General features: G+C 38.4%; 3 protein-coding genes across 5 annotated transcripts in view; 2 read left to right on the forward strand and 1 right to left on the reverse strand.

Moving 5' to 3' along the window:
* Positions 1 to 698: 698 nt before the first annotated feature.
* cog2 (component of oligomeric golgi complex 2) lies at positions 699 to 17,740 on the forward strand. The gene is made up of 18 exons (XM_058385866.1): positions 699 to 903; positions 2,711 to 2,872; positions 3,339 to 3,404; positions 3,523 to 3,603; positions 3,701 to 3,804; positions 4,050 to 4,158; positions 5,107 to 5,286; positions 5,425 to 5,549; positions 6,900 to 7,026; positions 8,005 to 8,144; positions 13,080 to 13,141; positions 13,505 to 13,656; positions 13,781 to 13,963; positions 14,499 to 14,571; positions 14,713 to 14,855; positions 15,245 to 15,384; positions 15,472 to 15,652; positions 16,967 to 17,740. Exons 1-18 carry the CDS (start codon positions 844 to 846, stop codon positions 17,072 to 17,074), a joined length of 2,196 nt encoding a protein of 731 aa, XP_058241849.1. The 5' UTR covers positions 699 to 843; the 3' UTR covers positions 17,075 to 17,740.
* Positions 17,741 to 18,664: 924 nt separating this feature from the next.
* agt (angiotensinogen) lies at positions 18,665 to 23,115 on the reverse strand. The gene is made up of 5 exons (XM_058385868.1): positions 22,958 to 23,115; positions 20,771 to 21,558; positions 19,709 to 19,982; positions 19,329 to 19,479; positions 18,665 to 19,156 (listed from the first exon to the last, which is right to left on the reverse strand). The coding sequence occupies exons 1-5, from the start codon at positions 23,041 to 23,043 to the stop codon at positions 18,980 to 18,982; spliced, it is 1,476 nt and encodes a 491-aa protein (XP_058241851.1). The 5' UTR covers positions 23,044 to 23,115; the 3' UTR covers positions 18,665 to 18,979.
* A 1,725-nt stretch (positions 23,116 to 24,840) lies between these two features.
* Positions 24,841 to 26,241, forward strand: part of phactr2 (phosphatase and actin regulator 2) — a 58,285-nt gene continuing 56,884 nt past the window's right edge. Inside the window, exon 1 of one of the 3 annotated variants that reach the window (XM_058385757.1) lies at positions 24,841 to 25,050. In XM_058385757.1, the coding sequence (XP_058241740.1) occupies positions 24,915 to 25,050 (136 nt within the window). In that variant the 5' untranslated portion in view covers positions 24,841 to 24,914. The remainder of the gene's footprint in view (positions 25,051 to 26,241) is intronic. The other 2 variants (XM_058385756.1, XM_058385762.1) reach the window with 2 other exon arrangements.

The raw sequence follows: 26,241 nt of genomic DNA on the forward strand, positions 1-26,241 counted from the left end.
ATCCCTCTAGGCAGTGTACTATTTTAGTATACTACTTATTTATATTATTGGTGGTGGTTTTTACATTTAACACTATTCTGTAAATAGTGAATTTCATTATAATAGCTATCAAACTGCTTATTGCTTAGGTATTTTACTGACCAAATGAAAAAGGGCCTAAAATATAATAGGGCTATTATATATATATATATATATATATATATATATATATATATATATATATATATAATATATATAATAATATAATAATATTTATATAATATATATATTATATAAATATAAATATATAAATATATAAAATATAATAATAATAATTTTATATATATATATATATATATATATATATATATATATATATATATATATATATATGTATATATATATATATAAAATTATTATTATTATTGCTATCAATAATCATTTATAGAGCACTGTAGATATTAGGCCTTGTTAACTTCATTAGTCTATCAGTATAACATGATGATCCTACAGCTGATGCTGCACATTGATGTTAGTAAACCAAGCATCCTCTATCTATACTAGGAGAGATTTTTTTTTGCACCGATATGCCTAACATAGGCCTGTTCGGGATATGATCATCAGATTATAGACTTCAGCCGGTAATTGCTGCCTTATTCCTGGAGCTCGGTAGAGGGCGCGTGCTACAAGAGACCACGCCAGTTCCCTTGTGTCACGTGACCACAGCCGTGCGCTTGCCATGTTTGCGGAAGTAAAGGTGAAGGCGCTTCGGGTCTCAGTCATTAGTTTAGTAATGGACAGAGGCGCTTCAGTGTATAAGCGATAAGACATTTTCACCCCGTGGTTCTGTCGTAGACGTCAGCAATGATGAATTTACCCAAGGGACCCGATTCTTTGTGTTTTAACAAAGACGAGTTTATGAAGGTAAGACGGCGTGTGACTAGCACTGATCCCTAACGCTAGCTTACATGACTGCTGTAGATGACGAGAAGAAGAGAGTGATGGAGTTGTGCTTCGTGCACTTGACAGACTGAGAATGAATGTAATATCTGAAAAATAAACAAAACATGTAAATATCTATTGATGGAACTGAATAAGCACTGAGTCTAATAAATGGGGTTTTAAAGTGTAATCTAGTGTACTTCGATAACGAGTGATCTAGTCAGGGATCTGCTCTGCGTGTAAACGTTTCAATTGAGCTGATTAAAGTGTACAGTTTTATGCAAAAATGATTCCTTTACTTGATGCTAAACATAGACATTATATTAAATGCCCAGCATCTTGATGTTAGTTAATCAGACATACACTGATGCCAAAAGTTTTGGGACACATCATTGAATTCAGGGGTTGGGCTTGGCTCCTTATTTCTGGTGAAAGGAACTCTTAATGCTTCAGCATACCAAGACATTTTGGACAATTTCATGCTCCTAGCTTTGTGGGAACAGTTTAGGGATGACCCCTTCCTGTTCCAACATGACCGTGCACCAGTGGTCATGGATGAGTGAGTTTGGTATGGAGGAACTTGAGTCTCTACCTGATAGAAAACCTTTGGGATGAATTAGAGTGGAGACTGTGAGCCAGACCTTCTTGTCCAGCATCATTGTCTGACCTCACAAATGCTCTTCTAGTGGAATGGTCAAGAATTCCCATAAACACACTCCTAAACCTTGTGGAAAGCCTTCCCAGAAGAGTTGAAGCTGTTATAGCTGCAAAAGGGCGGACCAACTCCATATTATGTGCATGTAAAGGCAGACATCCCAGTTTTGGCCTGGCTCGCAGTCTCCGCTCTAATTCATCCCAAAGGTGTTCTATCAGGTTGAGGTCAGGACTCTGTGAAGTTCCTCCACACCAAACTCACTCGTCCATGTCTTTATGGACCTTGCTTTGTGCACTGGTGCACAGTCATGTTGGAACAGGAAGGGGTCATCCCCAAACTGTTCCCACAAAGTTGTGCCATGAAATTGTCCAAAATGTCTTGGTATGCTGAAGCATTAAGAGTTCCTTTCACTGGGAGTAAGGGGCCGAGCCCAACCCCTGACAAACAACACCTGAATTGAATGATCTGGAGGGGTGTCCCAAAACTTTTGGCAATATAGTGTATTCTCCTGTTTCTTCTAAAAACATATATTTTTTTATCTATAAACAATTTCTTAATCGATCTATTTCCTATAAACTAAATATTTAAAGTTTAGGCCATAAAATATTGACAGTAAGTAGGCAATTGCATATTTTCTGTCTTGCCATTATATAGACCTGTTTGCTATTTAAGACGAGACACTGCTGGTGAATAGGGTTATATATAAACAATGCATATTATTGCCAAAAATGTGATTTTAGTTATGCAAATTAGTTATGCTTCATTTAATTAAATATGTGGAAATGTCCATACATTATTAAAAAAAAAAGAGCACACTCTCATATAATAATGTAACTAACACAATATTTATAGCAGAAGAAAAGCTTGCAACAAAAATCTATGAGGTGGATTTATATCATTATAGATGAAACTCAAAAATCCTATTGACCAAAATTTCTGCTTGTGTACCTGTTCTGTTTTTTGTTTTAAGGAACTCAATTCTCAAAATATCTAAAAGTGTTAATTTTGGATATGTGCCATACAATTTCATGCTATTGTTTAGGTGCATTTAATGTTGTAAGCAGAAGAATTTCACATTCCCAAGAATGGGAGGTGATTTTCAGTGTATCTTGTTGGATCTCTGTGAATTTTCAGGATGATTTCGACGTGGATAAATTCGTGGCAGACTGCCGAAAGCGTGTCCAGCTGGAGGAGATGCGCCAGGACCTGGAGCACTATTACAGACTCCTCAAAACAGCCATGGTCGAGCTGATTAATAAAGATTATGCCGATTTTGTGAACTTGTCCACAAATCTTGTAAGTTTAGTCTTCTGGCTTTTCTGTCTGAAATTTTAACACCTGTTGCAGGAAAAAAATGTGTTTCCATCATTATTAGGAGGCTGTGAGTTTCGAATCATGATGATAGCACAGCTGTCTGGAGGTCAGGAGTTTATTATGCTGTTCTGTGATGAAGCATGAGCAGCTGTTCAGAAAGATGCACTGGCTGGCTTCATATGTCTCAGAGGAAACACCTGCTAGATCTCATACTGCCCTGACTGGTAGCTGTTAATAAGCACAGCTAAGCTTATAATGTTAATAAGCACAGATTTGTGCATGCTAATCTTCTTATTCAGTAATATTAGTATAACGCATTATAACTTGAATTTATCATGTGGTGAAAATGAAAATGTAGATCTGTAGGTGTAGATCAGTGCGTATTCAACCTGTATTATATGCAGAGTTCATGTTTGTCTTGTCTTCCTTCTCTGTTTTGTGTTTTCAGGTGGGAATGGATAAAGCTCTCAACCAGCTCTCCGTCCCTCTCGGTCAGCTGAGAGAAGAAGTGATGGTAAACCGTTTCAGATATATGGTTTTGCAATATTATGCATTTTCTTCTTCAGTAGGATTGTTGCATCTCTTTTTTTTATTATTTAACTTTTAAAATGCGTTTTTCTTGGTTTGTACAGAGTCTGAGGTCATCCGTCAGTGAAGTTATCCAAGCCATAGACACGCAGTTGACCAAGCAAGATGACATTCAAAAGAAGAAGGTTTGGTTCTGATTTGATTTATTAACCATATTGATTAAACTAAACATTTCTTATCAGGCAAGTGTATGTGTATCTCGTTTTCTGGACTTCTGATTAGGTTTGTGTGCTGAGACTTATGCAAGTGGTTCGATCGGTGGAGAAGATTGAGAAAATCTTACACTCCCAAAACGCCCAAGACACCACTTCTCTTGAAGCAAGCAGGTAAATTTGACTTTTCTGCTCCTTAATCAGTAGATAATTCAACTTTCAACTTTGTCATACTTCATTTTTACATCACAAGTACGCATATGAACGAAATTACATTTGCATTAATCGCAAGGTAGAGGAGAGGTAAAATAATTCCCCACCCTTGCGAGAAAAACAATCTGCAATTAAGAAGATATTATATTAGTATGGTAATGTCAGACTCTGTTTTTGAGTACACATCTGTCTCTTCTTATATGAAGTCCTCTGGTAGCGGGTCAGATTCTCGAGCGGATCGCCACTGAGTTCAACCAGCTGCAGTTCCATGCTGTCCAGAGCAAAGGCATGCCCCTGCTGGATAAAGTGCGCCCGGTGAGCTCAGCTTTCACATGCCTTTCCAGGGCCAGCATCAGCACTTAAATAGTTAGTGGTAAAGATGCTTCCATTACCACCCTGAATTTTATCTTCCTATAATAGGACAATCCATCATGGTTTATTTATTTATTTTTTAATACCTCCACAAGTTACTATTTAAAAATGGGGAGAAGAATGATCAGTCTCATCTTGATCCAGAGTGATGTTAAATTTTTCTCATTATTTTATACAACTGAGGGTTAAGGGCCTTGCTCAGGGGCCTTAACTCACAACCTTATGGTCAGTTGTCCAATGACTTAACCACTAAGCTAATCGCAACAATGCCAAAGCCATCTGAATCCAGGAGCTAAAGTGAGTGTACACTCTGTGTGGGAGCACTGGCATTCTCTCTGTCTCTCCGGTCAATCACAGTGTCCAATCATAAGCATCTTTGAGCTCATGTTTGCATGAGCGCATGCATACAAACTACTCTGTTCTGGCATCTATGTGGTTTAATGAACTTTTCCTAGATGTCCGAAGAGCTGAGTCACTGGCTGTCTTCAGACGACTAATAAAGTCCTACCTCTTACTGTAATACTGAGACTAGCACTTTTTTGCTGTATTTCCTTCCAACAGAGTTTAATGTAGTCATTGACCAGTAGCAATGTTGATAGAGACCTCAAAAGCACTTCTGTAGGTTGCTCTGGATAAGAGCTTCTGCCAAACACCCTCAATGTAAATAGTGCTTCCCTTTGCACTTATGTGAGAGCATTATCACAGCATAATTCATCACCATATCAGTATTTCTAATGCCACATTCCTCTACTACAGGCAAGTAGAAACAGATTTAATGCAAGACATATTAATAGCAATTAGAATTAAAATGTAGAGGATGGGAAAAAAAGTGTAATAGAAAGTACTATTAAAGTGAAGCTGGTTGTGAGGGGATTGTGTTGTGCGTTTCAGAGGATCGCTGGAATCACAGCTATGTTGCAGCAGTCTTTGGAGGGTCTGCTGATTCAGGGCTTACAAACATCAAACGTGGCCATGGTGCGTCTCTGCCTGCGCACTTACGCCACCATCGACAAGACCAAAGACGCCGAGGCGCTGGTGGGACAGGTCTTAGTCAAGCCATACATGGAAGAGGTATATATTTCATTTGTATAGCTTGCTTATACAAATGTATACTATTAGATTACAAGGTATTACTAAATACATGCTCCCTTTTGTAGTACACACCTGATGGCATTGTGCAGGTTGAATAACATGTTGTTATTGTCACAGGTCATAACTGAGCAGTTTGTGAAGTCCAGCCCTAACGGCCTTCAAATGATGTACGCAAAGGTTCTGGAGTTTGTGCCTCATCATTGCCGACTGCTCCGGGAGGTCACGGGAGGGACCGTTTCCAGGTACGGTGTATTTAATTGTATAGTATTAGACATGCTTGGTCTATTTTTGGCAGACTTTTAAATCCCTGAGTTGCTTTAGAGGAAGAGCACATCAGCGCTTGAAAAACTCATGATGACTCAGCAAAATCCTGCCATAATGCAGCTGCAGACTTTCATGTTTCAATTATGGTTCTTTTTGCCACTGTCAGGGTAATTAAATTAACATTTTTTCACTCGTAGCAGAAGTTGAATAAACCTCCAAAGCCTTGCCTCAGAGCATTTTCTTGGTTTGGTTAAAGCTCTGGTAACACACACAAATATTTGTGGGAGGTCTTGGGAAAACTCCTCACATGTATCTGTGACTGATGGACCAAAAGTCAATGATCTGCCTGCATACATCAGTGATTTAATAAAACATAAATATGTTTCATTGAATCAAGGCAGAAATGTTTTTATGTGTTTCTGAGCTGTCTGCCTGTAGAGATCATGTCCGAGTAAACATGGAGCTAGTTGAACAAACGTGGCTGTAAAAAGAGTGAATCTTCCTATTGATGTTTCAATTGCTAGCTAGCTAAGTGTGTCTAAATGTGCTGTGAAAACAGTAAAATGGGCTTAATATAAAGATAGTCCAAATTTTCCCCCATGAGAACTTCTATTATTTTATTTTTTTAAGGTAAACGGACTTTAAAATACTGTAATTCTATTTTATATTTATATATATATATATATATATATATATATATATATATATATATATATATATATATATATATATATATATATATATATATATATATATATATATATAAAAAATAGATATATATATATATATATATATATATATATATATATATATATATATATATATATATATATATATATATATATATATAAAAAATAGATATATATATATATCTATTTTTTATATATATATATATATATATATATATTTTTATATATTTATATATATATATTTTTATATATATATATATATATATATATATATATATATATATATATCTATATATATATCTATATATAAATATATATACATACATACATATACATATACATATACACATTATATGTATGTATGTATATATATAGATATATATATATATATATGTATATGTATATGTATATATATATATATATATATATATGTATGTATGTATATATATAGATATATATATATATATATGTATATGTATATGTATATATTATGTATGTATGTATGTACTAAAGAACTTCATATGGTAGGACATTGCAAAGTGGTTTTCCCGGGCCACCGTGCATACATTCAATCTGCAGGTTACAAAACTGTATTTTATTTTTATTGTACATTTAACATTGTATAATCTTTATACTTAGTGACAAAGCTGACATCGTTCCTGGGTATGACTTCCTTGTCAATTCTGTCTGGCCCGAGACCATTAAAGGCGTTGAAGGCAGAATCCCTTCTCTTTTTAATCCTGGCAATCCTGATGCTTTTTATGAGGTAAAGAATTAAAACACACACACACACAAAAAACAATTCTGCATGATTCATTCCGGCTATTCATTTTCACTCTCACTTCGAGCCCAACATCATGCTGTAGGTGTAAGTAGCATCTCTGTGTATTAGTAAGGTTAGATCATCAGTGTGTAAGTACTCATGGTCATTGAGTGGTTTTTTTTGTTATCATGAAGATGTTTAGAGGCATATACAAGTGGTTATCATTTTTGTTGAACAATGGAAATTTCTCTGTTATTTATATACCACGTGTGAATCAGTTCTAACACTAGTGTTGGTAATGAGTCCAAAACCACAGGGGTAAACATTTGACGGCAACATCATAAAAAGGTGTAGTGTGTTGCAGTTCAGGTTGACATCATTGGGTTTACTTAGCACTCTTTTCAACCGTTTGTCGTCTCTGCTCAGAACATCTGTGTGGATGTTTTCACCTAAATCTTTTGCACCTATGGTGAATTTAACCACAGCAGCTATCCTTTACATTTACATCATCTGACAGAGGCGCTTTATCTCATTTATTTCCTTTATACAGCTCAGCAGCTAAGGGTTAAGAGCCGAGCGGCGGCAGCTTGATGGTCCTCGGATTTGAACTCATAACCTTCAGTAATAATCAGTAACCACTGAGCTACCACAAGACTACATCACTAACTCTTTATCACTAGCAAGAAGTAGTTAAATATGAAAATGCATTGCCAAGGCCCTTCAGTTGCAGACCTCCATCTCCACCAGATGTCACTCATGTAACTGAACTGTTGGATTAGATACTCAGAGATCTTTTTCTTCTTTTCGGTGTTTTTGTGTTTAGAAGACCAGGGTTAGTGTCACTGTGTCACAGGTGTGACTCATGGTGAAATGTCTTCATCATATGAAATACTCACGAGGACGTATTATAGTGAGGCATATCCTCATGACCTGAATGACCGTTCACCCTCACAGACATACCTTTTGTTGTGCTTTTTGCAGAGGTACTGCATTAGCATGGACTTTGTGCAGAAGTTTGAAAGGCAGTGTGGATCTCAGGCGAGCGTGAAGAGACTCCGAGCACACGCGTCCTATCAGAGCTTCCACAACAAGTGGAACCTCCCTGTGTACTTTCAGCTGCGGTGAGTGACCCTGACACTCAGGTCCATGATGCCTCCAGGAAGTGCTTACAGATGCATTGTGAAAGACTTTTTGGTACATTTTAAAATAAGTAAGCAACAAATGTAATAAAATGATCTAATGTCAGCCATAACATCCATATTAGATTTTTACTTTGTTTTACAGTTTAACGTTATTGCCAATAATTTAAACCTTCTGAATATCCCAGGTTGTGATTATCAGATATGTATATTTACAAAAATCATTGTTTTATTTGCAAGTATCCAGCACGCATCTGTTCATCCAAACTATTTGTCCATTTTAACCGTTAGAGCAAAGTGATTTCGATTTTTCTGTAATTCGATGCGGTTTTTTAAGAAATCTGTAAGATATTTGTCATTATTACTGACAAATTGAAACATGGCCATCATTGTCCTCAGAAAATGATGAAAATTGATTTTGTGAAATTGAATTATTCAGCTGATTCAGTCATTTTGTGGAAGCTGGAATGTCTGTGCTCTGGGTTGTTTATTTTGAGCCTTGGCTTATCAGCAAGTCCATCCTACTGAACACTACTGTTTGCCAAAAGGGAAAAATCTTTGTATGTACAACTGCTAATATATACATAAGCAATGCCCACACACTTCTCTTTTTTTCTTGTTGTCGTGCTTTAGGAATATAGTGGAACCTCAGTATACAAATGTCCTCCTTTACGAATTTTCGCCTTAAGAATTGAAATTTTGCATCGGCATATGAAGCATTTTTGATATCCGAACTCCTGTGAGGACCCTTGAAATGGAATGATTGGGTCAGTTTTTTGTAAACAGCCATACAGTTTACATACACGTCGTACTGGTAATATTGGTCATTTTTTTGGGTGGCTGGAACAAATGATCTACATTTGTTCTTATGGGAAAATTAATTTAGCAATACAAATTTTTGCTTAAAAACTCGCCTCTAGAATTTGCCCAGGTTCCAATGTACATAGGCCTTAAAAATGAACATTGTTAATGGAGTGTGGAATAAGTGTTCGAGAACTCCATAGTATACACCTCATGTTCCCAGTGGCATTTTTTTTTTTTACCAGCTCAGTGTTTTGAAACCATTCTATCACTTACTTGTTTACTTGTTCACCAGTACCTCCAGGATTTTGTGGTCACAGAAATGATATTTTGAGCAGCTTGCAATTTTTTATTTTTTTTTTTAACCTACTACAGATTTTTTTGCAGATTGTGCATCATCAAAAGCCCTCTTCAATTCACGTGCATCAAACATGAATACAGCTATGATAGAAACTAATTGCATGTGTGTCTTCACTGGTAGAGAAGAATCCTGTGCTTGCAGTTTCAAGTAGTTTCCTCAAAATACAACACAAATTCTGCAAGTTGCACCATAGATGAAGGTGAATAGCATGGTAGTCTAAGTGTGTTATGCTGCAAGGTAGCTGAGCAGCAGTTGGAAAAGATGCAGTTGGCTGGCTTACAGCCTCTCAGAGGAGACACTTGTTAACCCTCACCCTCCCCAGGTGCCAGCGATCAGATGATAGGGGAGAGCTGTCTGGCACTTGGGAATTGGCAGGTGACCAAATTGGAGAGGATAAAAACAGCTTGAACGTTACATGTTCTCTGAAAACCTGAAATCACAATACAGTAATCCTGCTCTATATCACAGATTTTTATTTGGAACATAATTTCTTTTTTTTTTTTTTTGCAGATTTTCCCGGTATATTGCGATATCTGCAAACCTTATAGCGAATTGTTTTTATGTTTAAATAAGGTAATTTATTAATAAAAAAATATAATTATTAATTACAAAATATAAATGTTAATTAAAATAAAGTAAAATGTTAAGAATATATCAAATACTGCAGCGGTTCCCAACAGGGGGGTCCCGGCCCACAAGGGGGCCTCAGTGAGCTCTGCGGGGGGGGGTCGCGTCATATTTTGAAAAGTGTTGAGCAATGAGCATTAAGGAAAACGATCATATTACATTAGCAAATTTTATCCATGATCCCGTGGCTGACCAAAAAATGGACAAATTTGTAATCTGTCCTCCACAAAAACGACAGAGTCCCACTGATTTGCCTACAGCAGCTGATTCAGGCAGTGCAGTGCTAGCAATACTGGAAAGACAAAATGCAGAAAATACCAAGATAGTTGCCTGAACTATGGTTTTATTTCATTTTCTCGTAGCAAAGAGTCCCTGCCCCAGCCACAGTGCATTATCTGCGCCAAAGTCCTTGCTAACGAATGCATGAGGCCGTCCAAACTAATAAGACATTTGCAGACAACTCATCCCCAATACCACGACAAGCCCAGGGCATTTTTTGAGCGCAAGGCAAAAGAGTTGACGCGCTCTCAAAATGAGATGAGGGAAATCACAGCTACTGACAAGAAACTTTTAAAAATATCGTATACAGTTGCTGAAAAAATCGCCAAAGCAAAGAAAGGGCATACAATTGCAGAAACTTTGATTTTTCCATGCGCAACAGAGATTGTCAAGGAATTATTTGGAGAAAGTCAAAACAATTGGCTAAGATACCATTATCAAATAATACGGTCAAACGTCGCATCAAAACAATGTCAGAAGACGTGAGGGGTCAGCTTTCTGCACGACTTCGTGGCAATAACTTCGCACTTCAAATAGATGAGTCTACCGATGTGTCAAAAATGGCACAACTCCTCGCATACGTTCATTATGAATGGGAAAACGAGATAAAAGATTTTTTTGTTTTGTAAAGAGCTCCATACCAAGACTACAGCAAAAGATATTTTTGAAACTTTGGATAATTTCATGAGTTCAAATGAGATAAACTGGAGCGACTGTATTGGGATCTGTACCGATGGAGCTGCCGCGATGACTGGCAGGCAGTCTGGGGTAGTTTTGCGTATCAAAGAGGTTGCTCTGCTTGCCGTTTCAATGCACTGCTTTCTGCACAGAGAGGCACTTGCTACAAAAGAAAAGGAACCCAGTCTTCATGGAGTTTTAGATGTGGCCGTAAAAATTGTAAACTTTGTGAAAGCCAGAGCCATTAACTCCCAGTTATTCACTGCTCTCTGCGAAGAGGTAGGCGCTGATTACCATACCCTGCTGATGCACACTGACGTGAGGTGGCTGTCCAGAGGGCGGGTGCTGACGCGTCTGTTCAGCCTGAGGGAGGAGTTGCGTGACTTTCTTGCGGACAAGAGACCAGACCTTGCAGAGTTTTTGGATGATGACAAATGGCTTGCTCAACTCGGCTACCTTTCAGACATATTCGGTGAAATGAACAAGCTTAACAGAGCAATGCAAGGTGCATAAACATAAACACTGTGGTGCAGCATGAACGAGTAGAGGCTTTCAAAAGAAAACTACACGTGGAAAACCCGTGTCTCCTCTGGAATCAGTGATATGTTTGAGCACACCCATGCATTTATTGCAGACAGACACTTGAATTTTAAAATCATTCAAAGTCAAATAATAGTGCATCTATCAAAGGTCCTGGAGAAATTTGATAGTTATTTCCCAGCTCTATCTGAGGAGCAGGCAGCTGATTTTCTGTGGATCAGCAACCCCTTCACTGAGAACATTGAAGCAAAGCTTCCAGCCACTCTGCCATCAAGACTTCTTGAAGAGCTTATTGAAATATCCTCTGATGCCAGCCTGAAAGCCCATTTCAGTGAGGTTCCATTGGAATCATTCTGGTCTGAAATTGCAGAACAACATCCAGTCTGTCACACAGCTGCAATGAAGATGCTGATTCCCTTTAGCACCACCTACCTTTGTGAAGCTGGGTTTTCAACCATGACAACCCTTAAAACCAAATACAGGGCCAGACTGACCATAGAGGATGATATGCATCTTGCCCTGTCAAAGATCTCTCCACGCATTGACAAAATTATTACTCACTGCCAGCAGCAGTCCTCACACTGATTGATAAAGCCTCACAAATAACATGCAAGTATTGAGGAGCCAGACAGCAGTCATTTTGTAATAGCCTATATTCATTCTTTTTTTTCCTACACACCAGTGAAAATACTGATATTTTTGTTATTGTATTTCAAATAGGGCCAATTGATAGGCTACTCCTAGGCTTGCGTTTTTAAATTACAAATGGCCTGCTGATGTTTTTGTTATTGTATTTTCAATATTATATATAGGCTATCTTTTGTGCATAAACATATCTGGTCATAGTAATAAACATACCATTTGTTTGAAAACATATTTTTGTCATCCTTGCTGCAAGCCTGCAAGAGCGATAATATCATTAAATGTGAAGGGGGGCCCTAAAATATTTTCTTGGGAAAAGGGGGGGGTCTCAGTCAAAAAATGGTTGGGAACCACTGAAATACTGTACAGCATAGCGTTGTTTAGGAAAGCACGGTGCGGGGACGCTGAAAATCAAAATACAGCACGGCTGGAGGGACTAGTCCGGCCAATCGGAATGCCCCTTTCATTTAATCACGGTTGTGATTGGCTGCTGAACAGGGAAAGGGAAGCAGAATTCTCCAGCATCCCGGTTTTTCACGCGTCACTGTCCCGAGTGTTTGGTTTTGTTCTGTGTACGCTGTATTTTTACAGTTTTTCTGCAAGCCCTATTATGTCGCCCAAACGCTCTGCACCTTCTAAGGCTTCTGGCAAGGAACATACAAACATACATACATACAGTACTCACTGCACATATACAACTTTACCCAAAATTAATCTCGCTATATGCTTGCAAATGTTTTCTGTGTGTGTTTAAAGAATGTGGGAGGGTCATTTATGGCTTAAACAATACAAAAAAGGCATTTGGGGGTGGCGCCCGTGTATCCCGGGTGGTTTTGGAACGTAACCCCCGCGATAAATGGGGGATTACTGTATTAAAGAAAAACAACTTGAGGCTTTAGTTGGTGCAAAATCTCCTGTTATTATGCGGTATTTAGGAAATGTGCAGCTGTAGTCTTCATTAAACTGTTACCCTGAATGTGTTTTTTCAGGTACAAGGAGATTGCTGGGTGTCTGGAAAATGCCACTGCAGATGGATTAAAAGCAGCTCCAGGTTAGTCTCCAAGCAGTCATGCAGAGAAAAAGTGTTAAATAAACAAAATAAACAGAACAACCCTGAGAAAATCCACTTAGTTTGTGATGTTGCGCAAAATGAACTCACGTCAGATACTGACTTTTGAAAGTGGAATTATTTTATGGGGTTGTGTGTTGGTTGTGTGGTGGGGACTAAAATCTGTACAAGAATATTGTGTTTTTACAAAAACACACCTTTAAAAAAAATGAGAGCCAGAGGGTTTCATTTTGGAGGTTAAAGTTGGGGATAGATCACATGTAGGCATAGCATTAATTGGCTGCATTAATAATTATATTAGTGGAAGTTTCTCATATATATCTCTCTCTCTGTGTGTGTGTGAAGCGGGGAGCCACTACCGGCTACAGGTGACTGATGTGTTGTGGAGCTGTGTATGCAGGTGTTGGGCCGAGCGTGTCTACCTTCCCCCTCTCGCCCATCGCTTCTGGAAGCTAACGCTGCAGCTCCTCTCCCGTTATTCCACCTTTCTCACTGAGGTACCAACAGATAAAACAATCAGTATGAGCAGACATTTCCATTTCATGTTCTCTTCACAACATTTGTTAAATTAAAGCTATACCAGAAGTCACACTCTCTTCTGTCTCTCTGCATTTGTTCTAGGTCCTAACAAAAACCTCGTCTTCAGAAACCACCAAAGAAGCCACAAGGCCACTCCCAAGCTCTGCTTCCTCTACGTCGAGTCGCACTTCTCAGGATGCAGACAGCGAGAGCGGTGGTCCTACACTCCTGTCTACCAAACAGCTTGTATTTATTGCTGCTGACGTGGATCATTTACAGGAACAGGTACCAACAGGCTCCTGGGACCTAGAGGGATCTATGAAACATAGTTTTTGATTTATTTATTTTATATATGCATGTATGTATTTCTGATTTATTTATTTATTTTTTTTAAAGGTATTGTCTTATTTTACTCGCACACTAGGGCTTAATCCCAGTAGTAACTAAAAAAGGCCTTTAAATACTAACAGTTTGGGTCTACAATGTGTTGTGTTGGTGGAATAAATAGTAAATTCTGATAGACGTATTATTATTATTATAAACATTTAAATAATGTTCACAACAGAAATTGATGCTGGGTCAGTCTGTAGCAGTTTATTTTACAGTTCCTGTTTGCAGAAAGTTTGAGTATAGAGAATATCACTGTTATCCTAAGTGTGTATTAGTTGAACTGTACTAAGTCAAAGGATTAAACTAGCTAGCTTGCCTTAATGTCACTAGACTTTCAAGAACCTCTAAAACCTTCCCAGATTGTACTATACTCTTGGTATTGGGTGAGTCTTTTATGATGTTCAGGTTATAATGCTTATTATGCTTTCAGATTCCTGACATCTCGAATATGGTGAAGGAAAGATTACAAGAAATTGGATTCCAAAACCTTGTACTTGTTTCAGGTATCGGTCACTGTTGCAAGTCTAGATTTGATATCGAATAACAAAGGTGCTCATGTGGAGAGATTCCTTATAAACTCTCTCGCTCTCTCTCACTCTCTCTCTTTCTCTCTTTCTCTCTCTGTCTCTGCTTTTGTACCCCAGATGCCTTGGATGACTCTAAAGTGGCTTTATCCAGGTGCATCCCAACGCTGAACAGCAGAATGACTCAGAATCTGACAGAGAGGAGCTTCCGCTTTTTGAAAAATGCATCAGAAGTTCCTCGACTTTACAGAAGGACCAATAAGGTCTGCTGTTGTGAACAGGACACAATAACAACTGTATTACAGGGTTTCCCCATTCTAGATCAAGGAGATCAGCACAGTTTGGTGATCCTGCTTAGAAACACCGGATTGATAGGTTGAGAGAGAGCACGGAAATCACCACTGGAATCCTGCACTCCAGTATCTGAAATAAGAAACCCTAATATAAATTCCAATAAATGAATGACCATGAGATGCAAAGACAGCTTTCAGATAAGCTATATGTGGGCAGTGATGTTACTGATGCTTATAATTTGCCAAGCGTTAGCAAAATTAGTCTTGGTAAAATGTTTTTCTATACTAACAGTTTTTGTGTTCAAGAGCATGCCCTTAATGTATTCTTTTAAACATATTTTTTTGGCCATCTTTAACAGGAAGTGCCCACCAGAGCCTCAGCGTACATGGACAATGCTCTACAGCCGTTACATCAGCTGCTCTCTGACTCCACAGGAGTGGTGAAGGCGTCCATCTTCCAGGAGTGGCTCCGTGTTGCACTTTCAGACTGCACTCACAGGTAGTGCTTAAATGTACCCTGGTGTAAATGGGATCACAATACATCATGACACAGTGTATCAGTAACCATCTCTTAATATTTTCTCAGATACTTTGAGACCATCTCTGATGTGCTGAGCTCTGTGCGAAAGATGGAGGAGAGTCTAAAGAGACTGAAACAGGCAAGAAAAACTACCACTACCAGCACAGCAGGAGCCAACACCGGACCCTCGGATGACAGCAAGATCCGCCTGCAGTTGGCCCTGGATGTGGAGTACCTCGGAGAGCAGGTACCTACAGCACAAAACAACACGTACTAGGGTTGTAAAGAAGATTTGTATCCGTGCATCAAATTAAAGGGCAGCAGTTGATACAAATCAAGGTAACATAATAATAAACTTGATGTGTAAGTAGATCAGCGAGGTGATTTGCCTGTAACTTTGATCATTAAAATAATTTGTTCCTAGCAGCAGGTTGTTGGCATTTCTAACAAATGAGCCAACTTATGGTCCCAGATCGCCTGTACCATACATCCTCTTCAAAATCGCCCAGTCAGTTGTTTTGTGTAAATCAGCATTATCGTGTGTTTATTTGCATGCTACCAAAAATGATGAGTTGAACTTTTTGAGTTGAGTTTTTATATTTGTATTGTATTTTTACAATTTTGTATAAACAGAAAGGTGAGTAAAAAAAAAAAATGGTAGGATGTGTCACCATTTTAATATATTTTTTTCCAGTATGTGGGCTATTACAGAGAGAGAGAGAGAGAGAGAGAGATTTGTATTCTTGTTCAGGCAGAGTTTGATTCGTTCAATATTTTTTTTTATTCATGTCAGTAATAAAAGTATTTTGGCCCTATTTTTTTTTTTTTACTGGGTATCAGCTCCCTACGTCTGATACATGAGGGAGTACATCATGGACGTGATCTGGGGCACTGATAAGGACCCTGGCTCACTACAAAGTGGGACACTTCTGAGTTTTCAAAGACATGCCTAAGTCCTCGCATGGTAAAGCATCACCACTGGCATTTATCAACAACAGGCAGAACCGATATCTTTGCCATTACTCTTTACATTGTTCATAGTGCATTACGAAAACTAATTAAAATAAATAAAAAGCACTTGGACTCAAATTGTATATAGAACATCAAATAAAATAAAAAAAAATATAAAAAAAATCACTAAAATTGTGAGAGGTACAACAATGACAACAAAGCTACTGACATTTGTAGATGGAATTTGGCACAGAGTTCATCCGCCATTTTTTCCAAGCTGAGCGACTATGAACTATGACTATGACGTGAATTCCAATAAAAGAATATGGAGAACATCGATGCTTCCTGGTTTTAGTGGTGCATTATGGGATTTTTTTTTAAAGCCGTGAACATTCCAGTGCACTGGAAGGATTCTGCAGTTGAGACAGCCTGTGAAATGACGACTCCCTGTTGAACTAGGGAGCTGATTGAGATGTATTCACTGTCATGATGACAGACTTATTAAATAACGTACGTTAATGTTGTAACAGTTTCTTTTTATCATTCAGCCTGCTGAAACCAAAGGTGCACACAATTTCAGCTTCTAACACATTCACGTTTCCTTCAACAGATTCAGAAGATGGGTCTGCAGCCCAGCGATATCAGCATGTTCTCCGCTCTGCTGGACCTGGTGCGGGAGGCACGGGATCTGGCCACAGCAGAGCAGGCTGGCTCCTAGGGCTCACCCTTCAGGTTGACGGGAAGTTCCTGATCTACAGCGCTTCAGCAGGCATGTGCTCATAGAGTTTACGAGAGATAACAAAAAGACTTCCTGAATGATTCACAGCCATGTTGCTCTCAGTGCAGTTATAAGGTAAAATTCAAGACCTTTTTAAGCTGTGAGCTCTGCCTGTGATGAAGAAGCACACTACAAGAATGTGTCCATGTGGTCAGACGTTATTTATTTTTAAACTTGGGAAGGATAAATGTGAACTAGCTTTGGTCGAGGGGATTAATAATGATATGCAATGTAAATTCTGAATATAATACAGATTTTTGGTGTACTAGAAAGAGACTATGACGCCGTTATGTCTCATATCCTGTCATTCACAGTAACATAAACAATTGATGTGACAGCCTGGGACCTGATCCTGATGATATGAAAATGATGTCAAAAGCTTAAGCACTGCGTGTCAGAATTAATCACATATATTTTCTGCCACAGTGCGTCTTCTGAGGAAGGTTGCCAAGTTGAAACTCAGTGCTCAGTGACCCTGACAGGATGCTTTTTTGCATTTCACACATCTTGTCAACATGCTGTTATCATTTACATGTTCTGCTGAACAAAGCTGAGACTACTGTAACTTTTCAACATATCCTTGACAATAAAAGGCTTGGAAAGTTATGGCCTGTGTTTCTGCTTGTATGATACTAAAGGCTGATTTATACTTGTTGTTGATGAAAGAGGTCAAAGGAAAATGGACGCTGGTTTTAACTGGCAGGAGGGCAATGGGAGCTCAAATAACACCGCTTTATAAAAGCATCTTGGACTGCACAAGAGTTGGACAACTACAACAAGACCAAGCGATGTTTTTCTCATCTTCACCAATGCTGACTGTAACCTCGGATTCCTTTTTTTAGCTTGACAGGATGTGGTCTTCCACCTCAACATTTGATGTGTTGTGCATTCCAAGATGCTTTTCTGCTCATCGCAGTTTGTAAAGTGTTGTAATTTGAATTGACTAAAGCCTTCCTGTAAACTCAAAACAGTCTAGATTTTTTTTTTTGTATAAACTCTGTTGTGTGTGAAATTCCAGGAGATCAACAATTTCTGAAATATTCAAACCAGTTTGTGCCTACAATAGCCTGTTTTTGCTTAACAGGAAGTGGGACCCACTATAAGCTTCTGCTGTTGTACCTCAAGGTTTGATGTTCTGTGCATATTGAGATGCTTTTCTGCTCACCACAGATGTAGGTGATTATCTTTCCAAACATCCAATCTGGTCATTTCCCTCTGACCTCTTTTATCAACAAAGTGACAAAGCAATCCCAGGAGATCAGCAGTTTATGAAATCCTCAAGTCAGCCTGTCTGACCAACAACCATGCAATGCCCTGACCTGTATCTGCATGATTTTATGCATTGCACAAGCTAAATGAATGACCATTGGGCAGCTGCATGAACAGGCAGGTATACAGATATTTCTGTTTATGAATACTGGCCCTGTGCATGTAAATTGGTTAATAGCTCATGTTGGTAGGAATATTTAATTGTCCAGTTGTTGCTTATTTGGTTTATTATTTAAAACAATCAGTTAATACAAGCGTTAGTTACGTATGTTACATGTGCTTTATTAATGCTGAAATTCATGCAAGTCACATATATAATAATGCCTGTTAAAGGAATGTTAATGTACAGTATTGGCACTTTATCAAGATAGATAAGTAAAACTCTAACTAACCAATATCTGAAAAATAATTCTGTGTAAATATGTAATGTCATTGGAAGGTAAGTTGTTAATATATCACACACATTTTTAATTAATCTAGAAAACATTTGCTGTGTGTATGTTGTAATAAACTACATTAAATTGAAAGAAGATGAAGGACAATAATATTGCACGCCGGTCAGGATCATACTGTGCTTTATAGGGTTGGGTTCTGTATCCTTCCTAGCATGAGTATAGCGTTAGTGTTGCCCTCTACAATGATAAAAAGGAAGGGTCTGTCCATGGTGACTCTCAGAGGAACTCTCTCATCCTGAGACTTGTTCAGAACATCGATTCCTTCCTCAGACATCTCGAAAAGCACTTTGTTGATCACCTGTCAGACATCAGGCAGAGAAATGCTTAAATGAAATGTTTGAAATGATAAAAAGTAGTGTAAATGTGAAAAGAAATGGATGATCTCAAAATAAACTGAAGTAGCTTATATGGGTTGGGATTATTTAGTCGAATGTGATCCTCCCTTTATTTCGGAATTTAAGAAAATTTACCTTATCGACCATGAAATTGCCCTTGGTGCTGAGTCTCTGAAAGTTGGTATTGGAACCCAGCAGGAACTTTTCAACAGACATATCGGAGAACAATGATCTCAGGTCAGTCACAGCTGTCATTGAGAATTTAGGCAGGGACAATTCCAGGTATCTACAGAAAGAAACAAAAATGACAAAAACGTAGATTTAGATGTAATTGTGTATGTGTTGGACACGGGCACACTGTACCCTGAATTATTGATCTCTCAAGGCCGACTCCTGTACTGCGGGGTTGAACCTTGGACTCTTGTTCAGCTCACATCAGTTTGATTACTTTGGTCTGTAAAAATATGTTTAACCCTTACTAACTCTTCAACCCACTGTTCAAAGAAGCTACTCACTTCTCCTTTAGATGTATATGCCATTTAGATATGGTGTCTGTTTTGAGCTTATTTTCAATGTCTTGCAGTCCGGTTCCCTCGTTGGGAAGCACCAACAGCATGTAGGTCTGCTTGCTAAGGCCAAGTTTGACTACAGTGCACTTCTTGTTATCATCACTGAGGTGCATGTAGTCACTAGTGTGTGTCATGAGAGGTACTTTCACAGTGGACTTCTCGTCAATCCAGAAGTCTTGCACGGTTGTCTTTTCGGGCTGGAAAGCTGTTCTCCAGTTCCCTATAAAATGATTGCATTTCAAATGATTAGACATTTTCTGAGAGTCAGTAAAGCATCTATCCAACAATATATTTCCAGCAGCAAATGATTCTAGGGTTACTACGTTTTATTTACATATGTAGCATTTAAAAAGAAGCTGTTTTTTTGGCTCATATATATTACAGCACAGTGAAATTCTTTTCTTTGCATTAACTCTGCTTAGGAAGTTGGGGTCAGAGCACAGGGTCAGCTATGATACAGAGCCAAAGAAGCAGAGAGGCTTAAGGGCCTTTCTCAAGGCCCCAACAGCTGCAGCTTGGTAGTGCTATGGCTTGGATCACCAACCTACCAATCAGCAATATAGTGACTTAAGTCTTTGAGCCACCACTTAAGTTGCCTTTATCCAGAGAGCCTTATTGAATTACTTTTGTAGCCTTCATCAAAACCATGCACCCTTGATAGGAAACACCTTCACACACTTATTCACATCTGGCTCAAGAACTATCTGCATGTTTTTGGGATGTGAGAGGAAACCGGAGAACCCACGTGGACCCAGAACAATCATGCACATAAAACTTACACAAGGCCCAAGCTTAGGACCGAATTGGGGACCTGGAGCTGAGATGCAACACTCTCTGCTGTACCACTGTGCTGGCCCTATCAGAAATCTAGAGCCCATAACTCCAAAGAACGCCTGAGGATCCCTTTTTCTTTTATCAAGGGCATATGAAGGCATTAAATATTTTATAAGGTCTCAGTTTTGAGTTCTGATCAAAGATGCCTTGAAATAAATGACCTTAAACACCCACCTTTAAAATGTGCAGCGCTTGCAAACAGCAGGTTTGTTGATTGGGTGATATCTTTAAAAAGATTCTCAACCTTGCTGTGTGATGTCTTCTGAATAAACAAGTTAACTTGTGTCTCGGCTTCTTTAGGCTGGGAAAAGTTCACAGCTCGAATAAAAGAGGTGTCTGAAAACTCTTGAATGCCGTGTGCAAAGTCTTTGGACAAGTCAGCATCACTGCTTACAAAGGTCCAAACAAGGGTTCTGAACTCATCTTGAGGTCCGTCGCTTAATGAACTAATGGCTTTAAGTGCGCGTAGTACCTTGTGTCCAGTGATAATTTTTTTACAAACAGACTTCTCAGTATTCCAGATGAGTCCCAAGAATTCCTCATAGTCATTGGCAGTACTCTTGGAGGTTCCAAGGTATAAAGATACTAGGGTACCAAAGGCAGTGTAAGGAGACAAAAGTATGTTAACGTCCCGTTGCTTGCTGCTCAGTGCATCATACATTCGCAAACCCACAGAGTTCTGAAGTTCAGCCACCTCAGCAGTCCATCGGGTGAGGTTCTTTAGTTCTTCGGTCGCAGGCCGGGGATCTGGCTCTGTGCTGGCTTGAATGGCAGTCACAGAATGAATAGTATCTAAAGGCTGCTTGTCTTTACTGTCCGTGGCCTCACAACCAAGATCACCAGCGTTAAGGAGCTCAAAGGGATGGATATACACACGGTTGGCCATTCCCATTGCAAAGCAGGTGTGGATAAGTAGAAGCAGTTTCATCTTCCTTTGGTTTGTCAAAAATCTCAGGTAGGGCCTAAAACACAGTCAGTCCACAAGGGTGAAAAAGTATAAAGGTTACTTTTAAATATAATTAAAAGTGGACACTGATTGAAATGAGTTCAAATTCATGTACACAACTAAGTGTACTCAAGTATTTAAATAGAACGTGAATTTTTCGAGTTCAGTTTGCAAATTAAACGTTTTTGAGGCACATAAACTTCATTTATTTTGATTCATCATGTGCAAATATAAAGAGTCATACACATTGGCATGGACTTGAATGGAAGTTAACAAGCACTTGAGTGATGAGTGTGTTCTTTATTAGGAACGAAATTTAATCGTGTTCACGTCTTTACATTTGTTCATCTGGTCAAGAATTACAACTGAAACAATATAATAGATATATAATAACTTTAATCAATTCTTGAAACATATTAACTAAGTACAAAATGTACAATATTGCATCACCTCTGAGAGTGGAGCGGATACATGCTCTCTGAACTTTACGCTAACTAACATTTGACATGACTCATATTAACAGAGAAGCTCTAGTTTTTACTTTTACCAGAGAATTTAGAAGAGTCACTGCCCTTTTGTTTTGTTTTTTGAGTAACAAAAATCAGTACTTTTACAGCTTCGTGCTAGTGAGCTATGTTCAAGGTCAGTGATCAAGCTAGCAGCAGCACAACACACATCACTCAGAGTAAACAATGAGAGGAACAAATATGACTCGTGTTGTTTGGTTTTTAGACATCTATTTTGGTAAAAGTATTGCTACGGTAAAAATTAATTCACTACAGTAACAGTAAAAGCAGTGATTAAGAAAGTTACTCGAAAAAAGATCTATATCGGAGTAATGCATTTTTTGAGCTATTATGTTATCGAACAAGCCAAATGCTGCTGGGGTTTTAGTAGCATCCTAGGGTCCTAAGCTAGTCTGCAAGCTCATGTTAATTCATACATGCTCCTAACTACATAGCGAGATACTGTATCTAGAAAAGATACCCCTTACAAATGATCCTGAGTGTTACCTATAGGCTGTAGCAGCACTTTTAGTTATATTCATCATGACAGGAATGTCAAAGGTACATTTTATATTTAAAACAGAGCTTTCATCTGGCTAACGAGTTTAGCTCACATAGCTAACTAATGGCTAAACGGCTGTGAAATGATATATTTGTGGGTTTTGGCTAGCGTCATTTGTAGATTATTATTACACTGTTTCTATTGATTTAAAACTATTAAAATTTATTTTAAGAAATTTACATATAGTGTCTTCTAAATGGCTTGGCCTTCTGGGGTTGCATGGGGTTATATATTTTTAAAAAAAAAATCTGAAACAGTGATTAAACATTAAATATTGCTATATTGAATGTTTTATTTATTTACTTATTTTAAATTCCATATAAGATTAAAAAAAAATCTTTTATTACCTTGGTCTGTGCTGCTGAAATGATCTCCAGTTGAAATGAACGGCACCGAGTCTTGCTATCAGATTTTTAAAAACCTCTGAAATCATGGCTTGTCCCTAAAGTTACACATTAACCTAGGTATTAGGACATAAATCTACTGGATGTCGTGTTTCAAAATGGTTTTTGCACTGAGAGCTGAAAAACAAACACGTCAGTGAGGGGTGATTGTTTATCTGACGTACTTTAGTTACCAAAATCGTGACGTTAGATGGACTGGACAGGGATTTTCCACACAGGAATTTTAGATGTGGTGTTCTCAAAAATGTCGTGACATATTGGTGGCAGAGTGGGAGAGCGGGTAGCCTCATAGTTTCAGGGTCTCAGGTTCAACCCTGAGCTCCAGTTACTGTATGTGACTCTATGCATGTTATCTTTTGTCATGTGGGTTTCTATAAAAACCGTAGGTGGATCGCCTCTAATTTCTCTCTCTCTCTCTGTCTCTCTCTCTCTCTGTGTGTGTGTGTGTGTGACTGTCCAGCATGTGTTCACAGGATAGAACCTGGATCTATCACAACCTTGACTAGTATAAAGCGGTTAATGAATGAGTTACTAAGTATTCTCCTTACATTTTCCCTTTTACAGAGAATCCTGTAATGGTTGGCCTGGCCTATTTTGGCTCTGTGTTGAACCATTCTCATTGTTTTCCCTGTTTATCCGCTACTAAGGTGTACATCAGTACATCTCTTGCCACTCTACTCCATCTTTTATTCACTGTTTGCCTGTAATTCACTGTTAAATTACCGGTGGTGAGCAGAAAAGCATTTCAGCATGCACAAAACATCAAACCTTGAGGTGGATGAGCTACAACAGTTAAAGATGTTGGGTTTTACCCCTGTCAGTCAAGAACAGGAATTTGTTACTATCATGGTCACAGACTTAGCCAGTTGAAAATAAATGAATAAATAAATAAACTGTGTACATACACACACACACACACACACACACACCAATCAGGCATAACATTATGAGCAGTGAGAGGTGAAGTGAATAACACTGATGATCTCCTCATCATGGCACCTGTTAGTGGGTGGGATATATTAGGCAGCAAGTAAACATTTTGTCCTCAAAGTTGATGTGTTAGAAGCAGGAAAAATGGACAAGCTTAAGGATTTGAGCGAGTTTGACAAGGGCCAAATTGTGATGGCTAGACGACTGGATCAGAGCATCTCCAAAACTGCAGCTCTTGTGGGGTGTTCCTGGTCTGCAGTGGTCAGTATCTATCATAAGTGGTCCAAGGAAGAAACAGTGGTGAACCGGCGACAGGGTCATGGGCGGCCAAGGCACATTGATGCACGTGTGGAGTGAAGGATGGCCCATGTGGTCCAATCCAACAGACGAGCTACTGTTGCTCAAATTGCTGAAGAAGTTAATGCTGGTTCTGCTAGAAAGGTGTCCGAATACACAGTGCATGACGAGTTTTGGAAGCAAAAGGGGGACCAACACAATATTAGGCAGGTGGTCATAATGTTATTCCTGATCAGTGTAAATATATATGAATATATGAATATTAATATGAATATTAATTCCAAACAAACTAAAAATACGTGTTCTTGACCCAAGCTCACAGCAGTCTATCACTAAGTGTTCTATATAAACCACACAGTGCACACAGCATCATGTCTGTTTTCATAAAGACACTTCCTTTATGAATTTCATGCATAACGTGAAAAAAAGTTTCCTCTGCGTTATGGGTTGAAGCTTGCAGCTGGTGAGGTTTGGTTTTTAGTAAGACGACCATTGACGTAAAAGGTGTTATTGTAGATGCAGGTTGTTGTTTTTGAATAAACCGGTAGTTGATGGTGTTGAGAACTGAGACGTGACATTAACCTGCGGTGTGAGCACAGGAAAGCGAAAGCTCTCCCTCATTCTGTGCTTTCCGTCGATGGCTATTGTTTAGTGGAGTTTATTTCACTGCATCATGACCAGTAACGAGGACAGTTTGCCCAGTTTGACGAGATTCCCACCGGTGTGTATGGGACACAGATGGAGGTCTCAGAGCGAAGCTTCAGCCTTCAGGTCCAGGATCCTGACCAGGTTACGGTCCGCGTGTTCAGGTACTTTTCTGCTCTTACACCCGCTGCTTTTTACGCACAGTGCGTTAAGATGTTTCCAATCCCATAAATATAAACAAGACATTTACACACTATAAGATTCAAGTAGATGAAAACATCAGATTGGAAAGCAGATCTGGGTTTGTGGGTGATTCCTCAACAGACGTGATCTCACTGATATTACACGTGTAAAATAAAGATGAAATAACACAGGTGAAGTATCCTGACAAGACATTATATATATATATATATATATATATATATATATATATATATACACATTAGAAATATATCTCTGTCTATTACAGCCACTCCAAAACAGCACTCTTTTGTCTCTTCCAAACCAACTACCCCTGGATTCCTTCAAGCATCTCAATTTGGTCTTAAAGTGTAAATGATTTATGCATTAAACGTCCTTGTCCATGACTCATCTATTATTGGCAGTACATTTTAGTGTCCCACATCATTCACCTGTTCCTATTACTCAATACCCAATAACACAGTATTTGGAACCATGCAACTAGTCACACGGTCAAGCAGCATCATCGAAATTTCCTGATGAGCTGCAGAGAGAAGAAAAGTTACTGTTATTCTTCTTGTACTTTTCTTTATTTTAAAGCCGTGATATTGACAGATGGGGTCATATTGGAAAACAAAAAAGGATGGCACATTAAGAGATTGAAAGTAGAAAAGAAATAAAATGAACAATTTAGCAACAACAACAACAACATGTTTAAGTTTATCATTAGAATGTCCTTAATGCTAGCCGCCCATTCGAATGGATACTATTTAGCCACATTTTTGTATATTTGCTCATCACACTTTTTCATTTAAGAACAAAAACGCAGTCATCAGTAATGAAAACATGTTAAAAAAATAAATAGAAATGGGCTATTGCTATATGAAAAGGATTAACACGTATATTGAATAGTTAACTGCATGCTTTCCTGCATTTGGTGTTGAAAAACAATTTTTAACACGCCTAATTTTTAAGATAATATTAATACGATTTAAATACCATTCATCAGCTGGACACACCTAGACACAAATTCAATACTATAGGTGTCATGATACCTCACATTCATTACTGTAGGTGTTATTGCAGTGCTGGGGCTGGGGTGTTTGTGCTGTACAGTGAAATACACTCATTACCTTTTTTTATATCACACTCCTTAAGCTGGACACCAATAAATG

This window comes from Hemibagrus wyckioides, linkage group LG03 (genome assembly GCF_019097595.1).
Source record: "Hemibagrus wyckioides isolate EC202008001 linkage group LG03, SWU_Hwy_1.0, whole genome shotgun sequence".
Taxonomy (NCBI): Eukaryota; Metazoa; Chordata; class Actinopteri; order Siluriformes; family Bagridae; genus Hemibagrus; species Hemibagrus wyckioides.

Bases quoted from the DNA above. Each gene is read 5' to 3' on its own strand.
- cog2 (XM_058385866.1), top strand. From the start codon at position 844: ATGATGAATTTACCCAAGGGACCCGATTCTTTGTGTTTTAACAAAGAC. The intron at 3,604-3,700 runs GTTTGGTTCTGA...ACTTCTGATTAG, and splicing joins ATGACATTCAAAAGAAGAAG to GTTTGTGTGCTGAGACTTAT. The intron at 15,653-16,966 runs GTACCTACAGCA...TTCCTTCAACAG, and splicing joins TGGAGTACCTCGGAGAGCAG to ATTCAGAAGATGGGTCTGCA.
- agt (XM_058385868.1), bottom strand. From the start codon at position 23,043: ATGATTTCAGAGGTTTTTAAAAATCTGATAGCAAGACTCGGTGCCGTT. The intron at 21,559-22,957 runs GTAATAAAAGAT...ACTGTGTTTTAG, and splicing joins TTTCAGCAGCACAGACCAAG to GCCCTACCTGAGATTTTTGA. The intron at 19,983-20,770 runs GTGGGTGTTTAA...ATCATTTTATAG, and splicing joins AAGCGCTGCACATTTTAAAG to GGAACTGGAGAACAGCTTTC.